The 19,557-nt window shown below is 43.3% G+C and overlaps 3 protein-coding genes across 3 annotated transcripts; 1 reads left to right on the top strand and 2 right to left on the bottom strand.

Moving 5' to 3' along the window:
- Positions 1-79: 79 nt before the first annotated feature.
- nuf2 (UF2 component of NDC80 kinetochore complex) lies at positions 80-6,324 on the bottom strand. The gene is made up of 13 exons (XM_046380407.1): positions 6,095-6,324; positions 4,543-4,617; positions 4,039-4,115; positions 3,843-3,904; positions 3,610-3,707; positions 3,455-3,528; positions 2,292-2,385; positions 2,151-2,213; positions 1,888-2,025; positions 1,646-1,786; positions 654-829; positions 420-555; positions 80-331 (listed from the first exon to the last, which is right to left on the bottom strand). The coding sequence occupies exons 1-13, from the start codon at positions 6,230-6,232 to the stop codon at positions 224-226; spliced, it is 1,380 nt and encodes a 459-aa protein (XP_046236363.1). The 5' UTR covers positions 6,233-6,324; the 3' UTR covers positions 80-223.
- An 824-nt stretch (positions 6,325-7,148) lies between these two features.
- On the top strand, positions 7,149-12,718 carry ap5b1 (adaptor related protein complex 5 subunit beta 1). Its single transcript, XM_046380398.1, has 3 exons — positions 7,149-7,468; positions 8,036-8,830; positions 10,170-12,718. Exons 1-3 carry the CDS (start codon positions 7,331-7,333, stop codon positions 12,108-12,110), a joined length of 2,874 nt encoding a protein of 957 aa, XP_046236354.1. The 5' UTR covers positions 7,149-7,330; the 3' UTR covers positions 12,111-12,718.
- On the bottom strand, positions 12,714-18,708 carry c3h1orf50 (chromosome 3 C1orf50 homolog). The gene is made up of 5 exons (XM_046380419.1): positions 18,539-18,708; positions 18,000-18,115; positions 17,098-17,184; positions 16,582-16,713; positions 12,714-13,439 (listed from the first exon to the last, which is right to left on the bottom strand). The coding sequence occupies exons 1-5, from the start codon at positions 18,585-18,587 to the stop codon at positions 13,254-13,256; spliced, it is 570 nt and encodes a 189-aa protein (XP_046236375.1). The 5' UTR covers positions 18,588-18,708; the 3' UTR covers positions 12,714-13,253.
- Between the last annotated feature and the right edge of the window lie 849 nt (positions 18,709-19,557).

Genomic DNA, 19,557 nt, shown 5'->3' on the forward strand with positions numbered 1-19,557 from the left:
GCTTATTCTGAAGCCTTTGAGCTACACACTGGGCTGATTAGATTTATTATCAACTAATAGTACAGACGGCAGCATATACTTTCATTAGTTAGTAGTTTTTTTTATTTGTATTTTAAATAGTAAAAGGTGAAAAGGGAAACAAGTGGTCAGAACAGTAAAAACAGACATATCAGAGAAGTAATAGCACACAGTAATACAATGACGAACATGTAAAATGATCCGTTTAGAAGTTTGCGGACATCTTGGTGACATCACGTTTCAGGTCCACAATGTGCATCTCAATCCTTCTGTGCAGCTCATCCATTGAAGTGGACAGGGTGTCATACAGAGCCTGGACACAATGGAGTGAAACACGTTAGTGTCAGAGGATAACACGTGGGGGCGTCAGGCAGACAGACAGACAGGTGTCCCGCTCGTACCTGAGCTCTCTCCGTCTCTTTGCTGCAGACGTCTCTCAGGCTCTGGATCTTGGCCTTCAGCTGCTGCGTCTCACCAGAGATCTCTTGGATTCTTTCAGCCATCTCCTCACGCTTCTGATGGATTTGGTTACACTGCCTGGAGAACAGGTCACATTTGGTGTTAAACTTTAAGATCACAGAGCAGTATCATTGACTTCCTTCCTTGAGACTGTATTGGATCGTGATATGAAATACCCCAACACATCTTGAACATGCTGCTCCTTCATCTCTCTCTTCTTCTGCCTGCGGATGTTCTGTTTAGACTCTTTGTCCAGCTTCATGGCCAGAGCTCGCTTCAACTGGTTCTCCTCGATGTACAGGTTCTTGAGCTCTTTCTGCTTCTTCTCATATTGAGCCGTCAACTCCTGGTGCTACACACACACACACACACAAATGGTTGATAATGCATAACTGCACAATGACAAACTGAAAAGAAAAGACCATAGTGTTTCCACCCACCAAATTTAACAGTATGTGCTGGTACATTGTCTCGCTCTGAAATCTTGTGGGAGGTGACTTGTTGCAGTTAATCTTTCTCTTTAGGAATCCTTTGTCATGTTGTCAGACACCTGAATGCAAGTAGTCAAAATAATATATATATATATATATATATATATTTTTTTTTTTTTATTTTTTTTTTTTTTCTTCTTTTTTTTATTTACATTGCACGTTCAGTGGACAATCAGAGTCATCCTCAAGGATTATTTTGCAGCCACTGCAGCTGTGTTGGTGGCTGCCGGCGGAGGCTATCTAATGGACCAATTTCAAAACATTCCCAAAGTTTATATAAATATAGAACTGAAATTGTTGAGTCGTATCATAAACATACTTCATTACTTCAACTTTATATGTCTTTGTGTACTGATGGGATTCAGAGGATTCAGAGATCATGTATACTTAGCAATTATGTGCAACAAACTGCTTTTACCTTTGGCATAGTACAGGACTGCAATGAAACTATTTTCATTTCTGAGTAATCTACTGATTATTTTTCTATTAATTGACTAATAGTTCAAAAATTGTGAAAAATGCTCATCACAGTTCCCCAGAGTCCAAAGTGACCTGAAGTTCTTCTTAGGTTTTTATTTCTTTACTGCTCCATCCAACAAAATGACCATGATGTGTGTGCTGGGGTTGCACTGATCAGGGCTCATTGTGGATCCAGTGCACGTTCACTCTGTTCATACCTCCTCCTGCCGCTGTTTGCTGTTGTTCATGCTGCTCTCCAGGTCCTGCAGCAGGTTGTACATCTGCTGGATCTCCGCCTCAGTGTGCGTCACGCCCTGCACCATGTTCTGCAGCTCCACCACACGCTCATCTGTTTCTTCCTGAAATCGGCGCCATCAAAAGCATCGCACAGCTGAATAAATGGCTCCACATATCAGTCTAGCCTAATCTCCAAACTTTTCGGAGTTTGTTTCCTACTCACGATGGAATTCTTAATATTCTTGACGTTCTCCCTCATCTTCTCCATCTGACTCTTCAGCTCCTCCGGGGACTCCACAATCTGAGACTTCAGTTTGCCGATGTCTTCTTTCAGGTTGCTGAGGTCCACCTTTACCTGGGCCTGACACACACACATGCAAACAGCACGCACATGAACACTGATCCTCCTGACAATGTTCAGACGCTGTGTTCATTCTGTGCGCACTCCTGCTCAGAAAATTGCAATGGCGTTCCAATGTCACATACCAGTTTCTGAGTCTTCTCTGCGATGCTGCTTTTCCACTCTGCGATGCTCTCATTTTTAGCATTCTGAAAGGAGAGCATTTATTTCACCTGAGAGCACATGGAACGGCAGGTTTAATCGTTTAGAGTTTCATAACCACATACCACTTCCTGGCATTCATGCATGGTGCTGGCCTGCAGCTCAGAGAGAGCAGCTGCCAGCTCGTCAGCCTCAGCCTGCTGTTCTGGAGGGATAATCCTGAACGATGACAAACGGCAACATGTGGGAAAGTGTGCAAAGGGATACTTTTGTCATTTTGATAAACGTAAAGGACAAGAATCTCATTATGTTCTGGCTTCTACACATTTCCCCTTTGCAAAATTCCATACTTATGTTTCCAAACAATTTGACATCTTAGCAGAAATACATTACATAGACAAAAGTATTGGGACAGTTGCTCATTACACCGACATGACATTCTAAGTGCATGGACACGAACACATCTGCTCAAATAGGAGAAGAACATACTGGTGCTGCCTATATTCATTATTTTCCATTACATATTGTACACTATGCTGTATATTATTGTTCCCTCCATAGTTTGTCTCTTTTTATGAACTAGAAAGAAAAATGAGTTGATTAGGTTTACACTGATTTTCCTGTTGTCTGTGCAGCCTTAGTTATTCACTGTCACACATAAATACAGTTCAGAGATCTTGCTGCAGTCTCTTACAAACTACTTTGGTAGCAGATTAAGAAACGCTTGGAGCGAGCTGTTTTGCAGGCTGTGACATACAGGCACAGAGGGAGCTCTGTGTAGGGATGTGTTTACATTCACATCATAATTCTTACCTTCCGTTCAGCAACATCTATCACTCTGCTCATATGATCAATTCATTTTTACAAGTTTCATGTTTAGGAAAACAGAACATCTTTTTCACTTTTCTTTACCGTGTGGGAAGAACCCAGCGCTAATGATAATGAAAACACGATTAACTGTGAAATGAGTAGTTTGTAATCATGGCATTTGTTTTCAAATGACCACACAAACATCATCATTCAAGTATTTTAAGACTGCAACCAAAAATCAGAACTATCAGCTAACCTGCCCAATATGTTTTCAATGAAATGATTAACTGTTCAGTCTTAAGAATGGAATAAAACGCACCATTAAATGTCCCTCTTCATTTGCTTTTGTCCGATTAACAGTCCGAAATCCAGAAACATTACATTTAAAATGATCTCAAACAAGCAGCAAAAACCTCACATTAAAGAAGATGGAAGCAGCAATACGCCAAAAACAAGACAATAGTAATCCAAGACTTACATCAGCATCTCAATCTTCTTCTCTGCTTCTAAATTGCCCTTGGTGTAAGCCTGCAGCCGGTCCATGTCTGACCTCTAACAACAGAGAGGGTGACCTTTACGATATGTGCAACCCACTCACACACACACACACACGAGTATATGAATCTCACATACAAATTTGGCCTGCTTCTCCAGGATCACTTCCATCCTCTGCTTCCGGAAATGAAGAAAGTTCATGATGGCACTCAGAATGGTCAGAGTCCTCTGTTTCTCTGTAAAGGAAGAACGAGGCCAGTACAAGTTTTTATCTGACGAGTTCATCAGATGCGCAAATGTGTGATATAGTTTAAAAAAAAAACAAAAACAAAAAACCACTGACCAGATTTAAAAAATAAAGAAATACTTACTTGGAGCAAGGAGGTCATTCAGTGAAAAGTCATACACCAAGCACATAGGCAGGAACTGCAGCCTGAGGAAAAAATAAATCATACACAGTGTTGATAGAAATAGATGGATACACTGTAGAGAGAAATGTGCATCATCTTTGAATCTGCATTCAGTTCATGTTGTGTTCCATCCAGGAGAAAAAGGAAGAGAACTGACATGCGGATGTAGACACTGGTGATAGCAGTTGCCCCCTCATGGTACACCGGATACTGAATGTTCTCCAAAAGTGGAACCTGTTACACAAGGAAAGACAACGACTATCAGCACATCGTTCCCTACATAAACATTTGTTGTTGTTGTTTCATAATGACACTATAATAGGAAAGAAAAATACATGAAACTGCTCGAGATCAAGAGTTCCTTAATGAACTTGTATGTAAGCTTGGCAGACAACCACACACTCTCACACTCACACCTAGGGGCAATTTAGAGTAGGCAATTAACCTAATGTGCATGTTTTTGGTATTGTGGGAGGAAGCTGGAGAACCCGGAGAAAACCCACGCAGGCACAGGGAGAACATGCAAACTCCACACAGAAGGGCCCAGACCGGGACTCAAACCCAGAACTCTTGCTGTGAGGTGACAGGGCCAACCACTGCACCACCGTGCTGCCAGCTTGGATATAAACAGGTTCATGTTAGCAACAAACGCAGCACTTACCATGGAGTGACACTCCGGTCTGAAGCGATACAGGAGATGCAACACTCTCATGTACAAAGTTTGAACTGCCTCTGGCTGAGGAGAGAAAACAGCTCTGTTAATGTGTTCATGATCTGAAGTTTCTCTCACCATAGAGGACTTGTGGGTGAAACTCAGAAAGCATCTCGTGTGCCTGAATGCTGACAGTTTATAACTAATTTTAAAATGAATTGTTTGGGGGCTTTGGACTTTGGGTCCCTTTCACTATTTTCTGATATGTCACAAACAAAACTCTCAATCATTAAAATAATCAGTAAATTATTACTTTATAGTGAAAATAACGCTTAAATGTAGCAACACCAACAATTTTACAGTCCAGGGCGACAAGAAAATTCTCACATTGGAGAAGAAAGAACCAGAGAACTTTGTTTGATTCTCAAAAAATAACTAAAACAATAAATCACTTATCACAATAGTTCAGAATGAATTTGCTGTTGTTGTTATGAGCTGGTAGGCATGCATGTTATGTATTTTCTTCCAAATGAAAAATTTCTCATTTCTATATTTTAAAAAGAAGTCGATGGCCGTACTTTATGCACACCCGAGGATTTAATATTCTGTTTTCACAACAAACTTTCAATATGATAAATACAAAGTGTTTGTATGTGATTAGTGATCAGGGACACTGATAACTGATATTTGTAACCAATATACATTTGAGGTAAAATGAAAATCTTAGTGTCCAAATTCAGAATAACCAGTGATACAGTAGAAGTACAATGTACTCTATTACTGTACTAAAGTATGCTTTTGAAGTACTTGTATTTTGAATATATTGTTGTGTGTTGTGAGTGAGACATTGAGTGATTACATGGAGAATTTTATTTTATGGGCAATTGGAAAACAAAACAATGATAATTATTAGTGATAACTATATAGATATGATACGTATATACTGCATTGTGAAAGTATTCATACTTCGACACTTTCGACAAGTTTCCTGTCCTCACTCACAGAGCGCAAAACCTAAAATCACAGGCTCAGTCCACATAATGTCTGCATTATGTCGGTTCATAATCGCTTATTATAAAACAAAGAGACTTAAATAAATGCATCCTGTTTTATTGTTGAGGTAAGCAGCATTTCTGTGACTTCACTATGGACTGTATACACTTTCTGTTTGTTTACTGTTTCTCTAGTCAGGAAGGTTTAGGGTTACATTGTTTACATTGTTACATTTATATTGCATTTTAAAATAAAGTGGTCATTACCTTCACGTTCCTTTCAAACAAAAACTAATTCTCTTGGGAAACAAAACAGTAATCCATGCAATCTTTTTCACAGAGTATACACACAAAAAGAAAACAAAAAAACTGTAATGGAGAAAAGCCCTTTCCTATATCTGGTCCTTTTCACTCACACAAGATATCAAATCTTACAGCATTTCAGGTTATTCATCTTTCTTTTTAACGTTAACGTGTCACTGCTTTCTGTCAAAACGTTTAGACGTGCTCATCATGGTCAAATCCTCAACTTCAGTCAACAGACGCTATCATCAGTGAACGGACGTTACCTTTGGAGAAGGAGTCAGGTCGCTTTTGGTAAAGTGTTTTGCCTCTTGACCAGTGAGAACTTCTGTTCGATAAAAGTTCACTATAGCATCCGCACTGTACACAGGGAAGGTGTTTTCAGTCATTGTAGCAATTCGCATAAACCAGACAAAACACAACAAGACAATTTCAATTTCACCGATACAAAATTGGCGCCTTAAAGGGACTTCCTAGTTGAGTTTGGAAAAACGCATCTGATTGGTAATTTTATTCTTCTTCTGTTATGAGAGAGTTGCTACATTGCTCAGCCGCGCCCCCTGCCGCCCTAATTACAACAACATTATGAACACAGCGAAGGAACAAGTACGACGAAGTGTATACCTGGGAAGTTCAGAACATAAAATAGCAGCTATTTTACGAGAAGGAAAAATAACATAAATCATTTTCATTCTGATCACATTTTCTAGTATATACTGGAATAAAAGACCTTACACCAATTCCCACTGAAAGGGTGAACGGATTTCTTTCCTTTTGTTTTTGTACTTCTTTTAATTGCTTTACAAATTATCTTTAATTTCTGCAGTAGGATCAATTCTCATAATTAGTCATAAAGCCAGGCATATGTCCGACTCAATCAAATTTTGAAGGAAAATTAGATGAAATAATGGTTTATTGGACGACAATTATATCCCTGCTCCGCACCAAGGGGACCGAATGTCCACAGCCACATATCACATCATTCTGACACTGAAAAGTCATTATTTTTAGGACAGACTCATCAGATTTCTCTGAAACACAATCTCGCGAGGTCTGGTCGTCTGTCGAGCATACGCTAGTAAATAAAAACGAGCATCAATATAAAATTTGTAAAAATATTTTTTAAATGGAGGACAATATATAGTGTTGAATTGTTCGTGCATGAATAGCCAATAGACCTCAGAAATGTAATAGCGTTAAAATCACAGACATAATATATCATTTATTATCTCTATGGTTAAAATGACCGATGGGGATGGAGAAACCACGCCCACTTAGAAAACAGGAAGTGTATACCGTTTCATGCCATTGGCGTAGCCTGTCATCGGTCATCTGTTGTTACAGACAATCTTTGTTAACGCTCAACGTGCACGTGACACAACACGGAAGTTAGTGGTATACCCTTGCGTCCTGGGAGAACTTTGTTTCATTTAAGTTATCGTTTAGTGTTTGCAATGACTTTGGACGGAATTACTGAGCAGATAACTGGGATTTGAGCAGTAATGGCGGTGAACTGGGCCGAGAGGATCTCTGCTTTCTCCCGCAGTCCGTCTCACTTCCTCTCCGGGACAACAGTTGAGGCTTTCTTGGCAGAGCTGCTCCGTGAGCTGCGAGATGATAGAGCCAGTTACAGTGTCAAGGTAAAATAAATAAATGGATGAATAAAGTAAAAAACTGAAAACAGTGAAATGTGCAATAATTTAATCTCCAGTCCATCGTTTATAAATGTGCTGCAATGCTTGCATTCTGTGCCCGGTGCTAATTCATGAGGCTATTCAGAGAACATCAGCTTTAGTCAGAACGTGTTGTTGTTTATGACAGTCAGACAACATAAAATAATCCCCAATGGTTCCAGCTTCTAAATTATAAATAGTGGATGGTTTTCTTGTTCTTCTGTGTTCACAAACTGGATCTCTTTGGGTTTTGGACTGACCAAATAAATAATATGAAGATGGGCTTTGGGAAACTGAGACTCCATTATGTATGGAGTGATTGACAGTAGTAACACACGTGAACACACCTGTGCACCTTCTCCGAAATCATTTAACTGTATTCTTGTTTGGATTACTCTCTTTCCCTCTCTCTCTCTCTGTGAAGTTTCTAAGTATTTCTTATTATATTTGCTGATGATTTCAGTTTCTAGCTAACGTGTCTGGTCTATAGCATTGTGATCACAGTCCATGTTTCTTGCATATCGCCCACTCCAGGTGCTCCTGCTGTCCCCTCTATGTGAGCACCCAACTCTGCTGTGTACCTCAGACTCAGTGGGTGAGGAGACAGCCCTGGAACTCATGTCGGTGTTCATCCAGTGTCCACCCAAGTCTGTCCAGTTTCGTTGTCAGCTCCTACTAGCCCTCACCTCTGTGCTTGTCTGCACCTGCTGCGTGAGCAGTCGTTCCCGTGCATCTCAGGACTTCGTGGACCTGCTCCTTCAGATAGCCCAGGACACCACTGATCTCCAAGGTGATGGTGCCCTTCGCTCCCTACGAGCCACAGCTTGTGACTGCCTGCGGGAGCTGGAGGCCTGCTCTCCAGGCCTTCTCTCCCAGCGCCTTGAGCTCTTAAGTGGGCTCAGGCAGCGAGAAGCCTCGTGGCTCCATCAGGCCTGTGCAGGACTTCATACTCTGGTGTTAAGGAATGCTGTGTATCAGCTCACCCAGGAACCTGGAGCTGTTGCTGAGCATCTTAAGGCTCTTCTGGGAGGAAATACATCAGCTGCATGGGAAGCAGAGCAAGACTTGGGCCCGATCAATAATGAGGACTCAGCCATACTGTCTTCCCTTGTCCTTGGACCCATGGGTACAGTGCCCACTCTTCAGACAGGGCCTGATTGCAAGGAGTTGCGTTCAGTCCTGTCCTGCCTCCTGGAGGAGTCTTACCTCCTCACTCCTCTGTGTCAGGCTGCACTGCTACATAGACTGATAGAAGTGGTTGCCATGGTGCCTGGTGTCCCTCCATCTGTACTCAGATCACAGCTGCTGCGACTGCTGGGCACAAGCGAGGTTAGAACGTGAAATGAAGTAGAGAAAAGAGTGTCCATGTGTTTTAATCATTTGTTGCTATTTATGAGCAGATGTTCTGTGTAGGACTTTTGTCTCACCCCAGTTTAAAAAAATGATCCAAACACTTTCTGCATCCACTTTATTGCTGTGGATGTGAACTGAATTCAGTTAGTAGTGCTCACAGTGTTGAAAAATTACATTTAAAAATAGTCAGCATCTGTTCTCAAAGATCTGGCTGCCAGTTTCATTTCACCATGCAACATTTGAAACTGTTCTCTGCATGCAAAGTTCAGAAAATGACAGTGATCCTGTTTTTGCAGACACATTTTTAATGAGCTACGTGCCATTTCTAGTAGCACGAACTTTGGGAGCGACTTCACAACAAAAGTCACTCAGCCAGATGGGTGCTTTTAATGTGAAGCAGGTACAGTAGAAAATATTGTGTTTGCATGGTGTCTATTATCAGGATTTAATGGACGACATGGAGACTAGAACCTGCTAACCCTAACACTAACCTGCACAGCAGAGGACAGTTGCCTTTATGGAAGCACCCACTTTTATTGCCTCAAATAATTAAAAAGAATTAAGACCATTAATTTATGTTTTCATGCATTTTGCAATCAAAATGGAAAGTTTTTTTCGAAAGCTGTAACTCTGTTTCCCTGGTAACACCTGAAGTTTTGGCCTATAGAAATACCTCATAATAATTTTTAGTGGTGTGTTTGTCTTCCCCCTTTGATATTTATGGAGATGGATGGTATGTCCACACTTTATCCCACTGTACAAAAGTGAAGCCAAAATAGCCCAAATACAAGGCCTGCCATCTTCTGCTGTTGACATCATTTGGAGCCAGAGTCTGTGCAGCAGTGATTGCGTAATGGAACCGTGGTACTGAGTTCCTGCTCATACATCCGCCCAACTCCCTTCACCTCCCTTTTACAACATCAGATAACTTACTGAAACCTAACTTGTCGGTAAAATTAACACTTTACCACACATCAATGACCTAAAATAACAGAAACCTTAAAATTTTAAGTTTGGGTCATGTCCCATCTGCTAACATTGAGGGGGAGGGATTTATAACCTACTCTGGAGGCAGCCACCTGATGGCAGTAAAGATGTTTTGGCTTTACTTTTGGGCGGCTGTCATGTTGTCCATCTTAATATCCAGTCAGTGGTTTCCCCCTATATACTGTACTGTATTTATGCTAAGCTAAGCTTACCAGCTGCTAGCTACAGTTTCATAATTACCATACCAAAGCCAGAGTGGTATCAGTCTTCCTGACTAATTCACAGCAAGGAAGCAAATGATAGTCAGTCTTTGTTTGCCTCCCTCCAGGTCTGCCTCCTTCACACCACTCTGCTGATGAAGTGTGCGTTCACAGATAGCCTGTTCAGCGCTGAAGATGAAGCTTTCATGCTAAAGCGGCTGGTCGTGCTATCCCAGCACCCACTGCTGAGTACACAAGAGAGGCTTTTCTACATGGACTGTATACTGCACTTTCCTGAGAATCGGCCAATCAGCTGCGGTGATGGTGACGAGACCCTCCCTGTGCTGCTGACACCACGACTGGCCTCGACTCTGGTGCCCACTGTGTTCAACGACAGCAACACTATGCTGGCCCGCCTCAACCTGCTGTCTCTGGTCCACCTGGAGGAGGAAGGGGAAGGGGAAGGGGAGGAGGGCAGGGGTCTGGCCTACCTCTTTGAACACCTCTGCTCACTGCTACACATTGTGGAATATGGAGGTAGCCGAGAGATCATTGTTACCTTCTTCAGAGCTGCTTTCCTCTTCCTTTTCTACTTTTGCCACATCGAGCGCTACTCGAACAACCTGGCAGAGAAGCTTTGTAAGCTCTACCTCCGCCACACCTACCTGGCCCCGCACCTCATTAACCTGGCAGACCAGACCCAGACTCAGATCACTGAGTCCAATTGGGCTGTAGGGCTCCTGAAGAGTCTCCAGAGAGTCATCACTGAGGCCCCACTCACCCAGCTCACCTTACAAGACCTCAGCTGGCACCTCAAGATGCTAGCAAGAGTGGCAGAAGAAGGAGAAATCCTCCAGCACAGCACGCTCAGCTTCCTGGCCAGGGTCAGCACTTCATCTTCCTCTTCCCTCTGTACGAGCGGTGACTGGTGTCTGGGGAACAACCTGCTGAGGGTTTGCCGTCACCTCCTCGTACACCCGAGCCTGGACTCCCTGCTCATTCCCCTGGCAGACGTCCTTCAGCACCTCACCTGCCACTATGGAGACATCGATATCCAGGACCACAGCCGCCTCTACTACACTCTCCTGACCACGCTGTCCCGAGAGAAGCTGGCTGGTGTGTTGGCACAGGGTTTGGCTGAGAGAGGGCAGCAGGTCAAGAAGCGATCATTGTCTTGCATCATGGCCGAAGGCGAGGGGCTCACGGGCATTCTAACCATTCACCAAACTGAGAAAGCCATATTCAAGCTGATTGAGGGCCATCCTGAGCCACAAGAAGAAACTGATCAAGAAAGTGACAAAAGCCAGAATGAGCCAGAGAGCTGCCTGGGAGAGGCGAAAGCAGTCCTCGAAGTCTACAGAGCTCAGTTTGATGACTCTGGCTTTGCCTCAGAAATCATCTTAAACTACCAGCTGACTCATATTGGAGGCGATGACTCCCGCTTTGATCAGCTCTTCAGCATCCGCCTGCGCTTCAACCTCACAGATGACCACTATGAAGAACTGAGCGACATCAGCGTCCCATGTCTGTTCAGAGAGAGACCACCACCCAAGGTGAGACTGAGGCTAAAACCCAGGCGACCCTACCCCACTACCCTCCATGCCAGCGCTATCTTCACCACCCAGGACGGGCTGTCCTGGCTCACCATCCTGCCGGACATCCGTGTGTCTTTCCAGCAGGTCTTCACATCTCCGCCTGCTCCCCCAGCCTGGGGACGACATGGCAAGCTGAGCTTGTTCGAGGATTTATGGGATGAGATGAGCTCTGAGCGCAGAGAGAAGGACCCGTCGGATTGTGCGATTAGCCTGTTCTGCTGCCAGCTGAAGGAGGCAGCTCTGATCACCTTGGTGGAGAAACACTTCTCCCCATACCTTATATCAGACCCGCGTGATGAAAAAGAGTTCAAAGTGCTCATCTTCCTCCCACCCCACTCTCACATGCTGCTGAAGATCAGGTTGGAGCAAGATGCTGTGCACTTCAACATCGCCACAGATAACTGGCAGCTTCTGCCTCACATAAATTCTTATTTACTGACAATCACATCCTCACAGAAGAACACTCACACCTAACTGTGATGCATCTTATGGTTTTGTTTTGAATTTAAAAGAAAAGCAGAGTTTTAACAAAATCTTTGTATTTCTCATCACTTTAATAACTCCAGTTCTACTTAAACTTAAATTGCTTGGAAACAGTTGATTTAAAATAAAGTTCTGAAACTTCTGTCCCTAAATTTAGCAAATCTGTAAAATTAAATATTTTGTCATTCTATTTACCAAATACAGTCAAAACAGTTCACATCTTATTGGTTGCAGTTTATAAATGAAGACAAAATATATAATTGATCTCATAAGTTGCACAGGATTTCACTGATAGATGGCTCCACCAAAGTTTCCTGCTATATAAATCTAAGTTCCAGAAACAGCTGAATGTAGGCCACATTAACGGCACCCTGTGAACTTTCTAACCACTAGTACCACTACTGAGCAACATGGTGTCCACATTTCTTTCTTTTCTTTTTAAAATCATACACACAGTTCACATCCTGGTTTTGGTTTTATGCTATGTGCTGATCTCCAGCTGTTACTGGAAACACATCAACAGAGGCAATGAAGAACAATGCAGCCAGCAGCTAACATGGATGTAAATGGCGAATCATTAAAAAAAACAAAAGATTAAAGTTTTGCAGAGACTGCTTTTTATCGGGTTGATGAACCCCCCTCCCAGATACACACAATGCCTTTTGGTGAAAAACATGGAATATAAACAGAACTTTTGTTTGTTTACAAAAAATGTCAGGGCACCTTTTCATAGCCATGATGATTGATGGAAAGATAACCAAAAGGGTGAAACAGATTTGATAAAAGATAATAATAAAAGTAAACATTTTTAAACATTAAAAAGTCAATGCTCAGGCTTGCCAGAGTAGCCCAGTTTGATATTTTTCAGATTTCAAACAGCATCCTTTAGGTTTTGACCGTGTACATCCAATATCAGCTACTGATATGTATACAAACAGAAAGTTCTACAACTTTCTGTTTCAGGATCAGGAGATTATGCACTTAAAGTCACTGAGATGCTTTGTGACAGATCCTTTGATATCAGATTCCAACCCATGTATGGATTTTTGTCACTTTAATAGAATGTCCATTAAGACTAGAGTTAGCTTCCACACAGTGTCCTTATAAAATTCCAGTCTTTTGTCCAGCAGTCCTCTAATCAGAGAGCCCCTTGAAGTTGGGTCCTGTGGAGGGTGGTAAGGCAGTCTGCTGGCTGAGAAGTTTGTCCAGAATGGCAATCTCCGAGTCCCTCTTCTCAACCTCATCTATAGGGGTCCAGGACATGTCATGTTGAAGTTTGTATGCACCAACAAAAGAATGAGGGCAACTTGGACCCCATTCCTTCAAGAGTGGACAAAGAAAGTATACTCTGGTGAGATGAGCAGCACTTTTTCACATGTCAAAGACAGAAATTAAGATCTTAGTTCACAAACCCACAACTCTGGATATCAGTGGAAAAGTGTATTATGCAGTGACAGATCCAAGTTTGAGATTTTTGGGTCCAATCACTGACAATATTTGAGAAGAAGAGCTAGAGAGAGAACAAGAATGAGTGCTTTCTGCCTTCAGTCAAACATGGTGGAGGGTCTGTCCAGGTTTGCGGGTACATTTCTGCCTTTGGTGTTGGTAATGTTGTCTGAATTGATGGGATCATGAATGTTAAAAAGTACAGAGAAGTTTTAATTCATCATGCCATTCCTTCTGGCCTGTTTTGGCATGGTAACATGATGCTAGCATGATAACAATCCAACAATCAATCCATAACAATAACAATAACAATGGATAACAATCCATTTGGTAAGTAGCTGATAAAATACTGACAGTCATCCACAGAATCCAGACCTGAATATTATACAGGCAGTATGGGATCACCTGAACAGAGAAAGAAATAAAAGACAGTCTAAATCTAAAGACGAACTCTGGGAAGCACTGAAGTAATGTACCAGAAGACTACTTTAGAAGACTTTAAGACAGACTCCCCAAAAGAGTTCAAGATGTGTTCAGTGCCAAGGGACGTCATACTAAATACTGATTTTTGCCTGTAGAGGCCATTTTGTTTTAAAAATTCCATCCATCCATCCATCTTCTTCCGCTTTATCCGGGACCGGGTCGCGGGGGCAGCAGCTTGAGCAGGGATACCCAGACTTCCCTCTCCCCAGACACTTCCTCCAGCTCTTCCGGGTGGACCCCAAGGCGTTCCCAGGCCAGCTGAGTGACATAGTCCCTCCAGCGTGTCCTGGGTCTTCCTCGGGGCCTCCTCCCGGTGGGGCATGCCCGGAACACCTCCCCGGGAAGGCGTCCAGGGGGCATTCGGAACAAATGCCCGAGCCACCTCAACTGGCTCCTTTCGATGTGGAGGAGCAGCGGCTCTACTCCGAGCTCCTCCCGGGTGACAGAGCTCCTCACCCTATCTCTAAGGGAGCGCCCCGCCACCCTGCGGAGAAAGCTCATTTCAGCCGCTTGTATCCGAGATCTCGTTCTTTCGGTCATGACCCAAAGTTCATGACCATAGGTGAGGGTAGGAACGTAGATTGACTGGTAAATTGAGAGCTTCACCTTGCGGCTCAGCTCTCTCTTCACCACGACGGGCCGGTACAACGACCCCATTACTGCTGTCGCTGCACCAATCCGCCTGTCAATCTCACGCTCCCATCTTCCCTCACTCGTGAACAAGACCCCGAGATACTTAAACTCCTCCACTTGAGACAGGAACTCTCCTCCAACCTGAAGGGGACAGACCACCTTTTTCCGGTCGAGAACCATGGCCTCGGATTTAGAGGTGCTGATTCTCATCCCAGCTGCTTCGCACTCGGCTGCGAACCTCCCCAGCGCACGCTGAAGGTCCTGGCCTGAAGAAGCCAACAGGACAACATCATCTGCAAAAAGCAGAGATGAAATCCTGTGGTTCCCAAACCAGACACCCTCCGGCCCCTGGCTGCGCCTAGAAATCCTGTCCATAAAAATAATGAACAGGACCGGTGACAAAGGGCAGCCCTGCCGGAGGCCAGTATGCACTGGGAACAGGTCCGACTTACTGCCGGCAATGCGGACCAAGCTCCTGCTCCGAGAGTACAGAGACCGCACAGCCCTTAGCAAAGGACCCCGGACCCCATACTCCCAGAGCACCTCCCACAGGATGCCACGGGGAACACGGTCGAATGCCTTCTCCAAGTCCACAAAACACATGTGGACCGGTTGGGCAAACTCCCATGAACCCTCAAGCACCCTGCGGAGGGTATAGAGCTGGTCCAGTGTTCCACGACCAGGACGAAAACCGCATTGTTCCTCTTGGATCCGAGGTTCGACTATCGGCCGGATTCTCCTCTCCAGTACCCTGGCATAGACTTTCCCGGGGAGGCTGAGGAGTGTGATCCCTCTGTAATTGGAGCACACCCTCCGGTCCCCCTTCTTAAAAAGAGGGACCACCACCCCAGTCTGCCAGTCCAAGGGCACTGTCCCTGACTGCCATGCGATGTTGCAGAGTCGTGTCAGCCAAGACAGCCCCACAACATCCAGAGCCTTAAGGTACCCAGGACGAATCTCATCCACACCCGGAGCTCTGCCACCGAGGAGCTTCCCAACTACCTCAGTGACTTCAGCTTGGGCAATGTATGGACCCGCCTCAAGGTCCTCAGCCTCTGCTTCCATAACGGAAGACACGTCAGCAGGATTGAGGAGGTCCTCGAAGTATTCCTTCCACCTTCCGACAATATCCCCAGTCGAAGTCAGCAGCTCCCCACTTCCACTGTAAACAGTATTAGCAGGGCACTGCTTCCCCCTCCTGAGGCGCCGGATGGTTTGCCAGAATTTCCTCGAGGCCGACCAATAGTCCTCCTCCATGGCCTCCCCAAACTCTTCCCAGACCCGAGTTTTTGCTTCCGCAACCGCTCGGGCTGTCGCACGCTTGGCCCTCCGATACCCGTCAGCTGCCTCAGGAGTCCCACAAGCCAACCATGTGTTTTTAAAAATTGTGTTTTTTAAAAATTTGAGTACATATTTCTGGATTTTCTGTAGGCCAACATCAGTGTCTGACCTCACAAATGCTCTACTGCACAAATGGTCAAAACTTCCTGCAGAAACACTCCAAGATCTTGTGGAAAGTCTTCCCAGATGAGTCGAAGCTGTTACAGCTACAAAGGTGTCTGTGCATTGAAAATGCAATGCCATTGATGTCCCTGTTGGTGTATTAGTCAGGTGACCCAATACTTTTGTCTATAAAGTGTAATTCATTATTTTCTGGCACATTACACTCTAAATGAAACTTATGTATTCCCTGTTCATTAAGCTTCTTGTCATTCTATAAATTCCATAGCAACTACAATCCCCGTCAATACCTGCAAATGTCATTCATACAATGTCAACAAGTCAAATACAACCTAAACTGCCTATGCTTTGGCCATTTTGTAACACTGCACATCCACACGGGGGCAACATAACATCAAAGACAGTTGAACAACCTGATAGTAGTCAGTATAATACCAACCTTAGGTGAGATGATGGAGAAGTATTTTTGTCCTGATGGCCGCTCATAGAGGTAATAGAAGTTGCCTGGTTTTTTCACAATATTACAGGCAGCATGATGGAGGTCAGCATCTCTTTTAGCTTCTTCTAAAACCTAGAAAGAAGTAAAATATGTGTACTGAGTTGAAAGCTTTGACTTCTTTTTTGTAAAGTGACATACTCAAATGTTTTTCCTCTTCCTTTTTTCTTTTCACTGCTGCTCTATTTTCATACAGGCTGCTGTAAAGTAACATCAGGATGCAAAAATTCATCAAATCTGAACATTACCCATTGAGATTTTGCATGTATTATGATCACATGAGCATGACCTCTTTGGGATTTTGTCTTGTGTGGATCACATTCCACAAAAACCCTTTTTAGATGGTCTACACTTGTGCATCTTATGCAAAAGACAGGAGTAACTCCAGCATTTGTGTACCACTGGCACATTTATAACAAGGTTGTCTGTGTGCACTGGTGTTTTTGCTGATGTCCTTACCTTTCTCGCCTGTTCCTGTAGGTATCTGATCTGGTCAGCAATGACAGTCAGTTTGTTGCAGGCGTTGGCTTTAATGAAATCATCTCCCTAAAAACAAATTGAAAATATTCTTAGGACTGTTACTGTCCATAATTTGACACTTTGAGTATACAAACTAGGGCTGTCAAAATAATGCAATAATTTTGATTAATTAATCATAGAAAAAATAACGCATTAAAAAAAATTAATGCTGATTAATCACATTCCGGTGCCCTTTGACCCATTCTGGCCACGCTGGCTTTGTAACATGATCGGGCCAGAAGGTCCTTTATCCCATGAACGGAACATTTACATTTACAAACCACACAGACGGAACTGTTGGCAAGAGCATTGTTCTCTGCATTTGTAGAGTATTTCAAACCTGAAATATCACCTCGACACAAAGCATTTTGCAGTGAGCCTGGAGGCCTGAGCTCACACAGCCCCTGATGTTAGTGCTAACTCTCTTGCAAAATGGATCTCTTGCAAAGGACCGCAGACCAGTTTCGCAGGTCGGGAACAGGCAATTAGCAGAGGTTTTACAGACAGCATCTTTTGACACAACTTACAAGCTGACTTCAGCTATACTGGCACATGGAGTATTGGAGAAATAGTGTTGACATCTAAGGGAGTGTGAATATGGACAGTGAAAAAAATGCTCTGATTCTGAAGTGAAAGAGACATTGAACCATAAGGTCTATGCCAACTGTTCATGGATTCCCCCCATCTGCCAAAATTCACTTGAACTGAGACATTTCAAATACTTTCACAGCAAAAATTCATGTATGCGATTAATTAATCACAGAGCACATAGTTAAGTAGGTTATTTTTTTTTAAATCGCTCGACAGTACTGATAAAGACAAAAATATATCTCCGTCCTCACCTTCTGTACTTGTGCTGCCAGGGCCACCAGGTCCATGGGGTCGCCCACTCTATTGGTCTGGTAGGAACTAACCAGTTCCAGCCCGCCAGGGGCGCTGCTGTTCTCAACCAGGGTCACTGTGCAAAACACAGTTACATCACTGTTATATCAGGCATGTAACTGAAACACCGGGAGCAATATTACTGACAACTGTTAGTATCACTCTTATTGCGCTGCACGATTACAACGGCTACAACGATCATTTAATATGGACAAATCGTTATTCATACATGACATATAATGTAATGTAATATAATGAGTGGAACAACACACCTGTTATCACGAAACTCTTGAGTAATTTCAACATTGTGTAATGTTACAGCTGTGATTGTTCGAGCACAGCTTTGAGACACACAGGTTAACTGTGCGCTGGGCTAAATGTAGCTAAACATAATAAATACGTCCATAGTAACGTAGACAGTGTGCTTCTAATGCTTAGTAAGGTGGAGAGATTTGACATGACGTTTAATACAGCAAGTCACTTGGTGAGTTTTTCTTACCTGTGGTGGTTTTGTCTGGCTGACTGGGAAGGCTGACCGTCATGTCCATATTCTCTTCTTTCTGTTTTACAACAAAGTCTGGTTTTGTGAAATATAATGTTTCGTTCCACCTGCTGGTTTTGTAACCAGCTAATATTTGACCAAATTACTGGAGGCTTCACGGGGTCCTAAGTCTCCGCCCCATTATATCTAAAATGGTAGTCCTGATTTGTGCCTGTATAAAATACATTAAAAGGGATCTATTCATTATCACAAATTTACATTTTAAACAGGCCACCTTGGTTCCCACTGACATTAAAATCACCTCTTCAGCTATGTATGTTTCATTGTTCTCATTCTTACTTTGCTTGATTTGTTTTCAGGCACTTTAAAAATAAGCCCGGCCTCGCCACAGAGCATTTAAACAAGAGGAGATACGTCACTGTGGAGACACCGAAGAAGCAGAGATAGCATCTTTGCCACGTGCAACAGTGGGCCTTGTTGTGCCACCTTTTTCACACCGCTTTACACCCTGCATAGAGCTGCAGAGACTAGACGAAATACTTCTAAATCGCATTTTTCTCTTTACTTTTATTACGCACTGTTCTGTGGCAGGTTGCATACAACTTGGTCATGCACCTTAAACACTCGTCTATCTGTGTATTAATTATAAATGAACGTCACAAATAAATAATATGTTACACTTATCTGAGTGCACTGTCATCTGCAGCTTCTACCATCTGTCAGTGAGCTATCATCTGTCTAGTCTTTCGATCAATGGGATTTATCTTTTGCTCTGCAGAAGATTGTGGGTCAGAGCAGCCAGAAAAGAATGCTGGCTGCAGTAGGTCATCCTGTTAATTTTGGCATACTACATTTGACATACTATGTTTTGAGACACATTTAATCTTTTTGTTGCATATGAAATGGTATGGTAGTACGGGTACAGGAAAGCTGGACTGGACTTTCAATAGGGTTGACTTGAATTTTCTCCCATGATTTCTGGTGCACTTGCACAAGATTTGTTCCAGCCAAACTTA

The sequence above is a fragment of the Scatophagus argus genome, chromosome 3 (assembly GCF_020382885.2).
Source record: "Scatophagus argus isolate fScaArg1 chromosome 3, fScaArg1.pri, whole genome shotgun sequence".
Taxonomy (NCBI): domain Eukaryota; kingdom Metazoa; phylum Chordata; class Actinopteri; family Scatophagidae; genus Scatophagus; species Scatophagus argus.

Coding starts and splice junctions, on each gene's coding strand:
- c3h1orf50 (XM_046380419.1), bottom strand. CDS start 18,587: ATGGACATGACGGTCAGCCTTCCCAGTCAGCCAGACAAAACCACCACA. Junction 17,185..17,999: donor TGGCAGCACAAGTACAGAAG/GTGAGGACGGAG, acceptor ATTTGTTTTTAG/GGAGATGATTTCATTAAAGC. Junction 16,714..17,097: donor TACAGGAACAGGCGAGAAAG/GTAAGGACATCA, acceptor ACTTCTTTCTAG/GTTTTAGAAGAAGCTAAAAG.
- ap5b1 (XM_046380398.1), top strand. CDS start 7,331: ATGGCGGTGAACTGGGCCGAGAGGATCTCTGCTTTCTCCCGCAGTCCG. Junction 7,469..8,035: donor GAGCCAGTTACAGTGTCAAG/GTAAAATAAATA, acceptor CGCCCACTCCAG/GTGCTCCTGCTGTCCCCTCT. Junction 8,831..10,169: donor GACTGCTGGGCACAAGCGAG/GTTAGAACGTGA, acceptor GCCTCCCTCCAG/GTCTGCCTCCTTCACACCAC.
- nuf2 (XM_046380407.1), bottom strand. CDS start 6,232: ATGCGAATTGCTACAATGACTGAAAACACCTTCCCTGTGTACAGTGCG. Junction 556..653: donor CATGTTCAAGATGTGTTGGG/GTATTTCATATC, acceptor CCTGTTCTCCAG/GCAGTGTAACCAAATCCATC. Junction 332..419: donor AAGAGACGGAGAGAGCTCAG/GTACGAGCGGGA, acceptor CATTGTGTCCAG/GCTCTGTATGACACCCTGTC.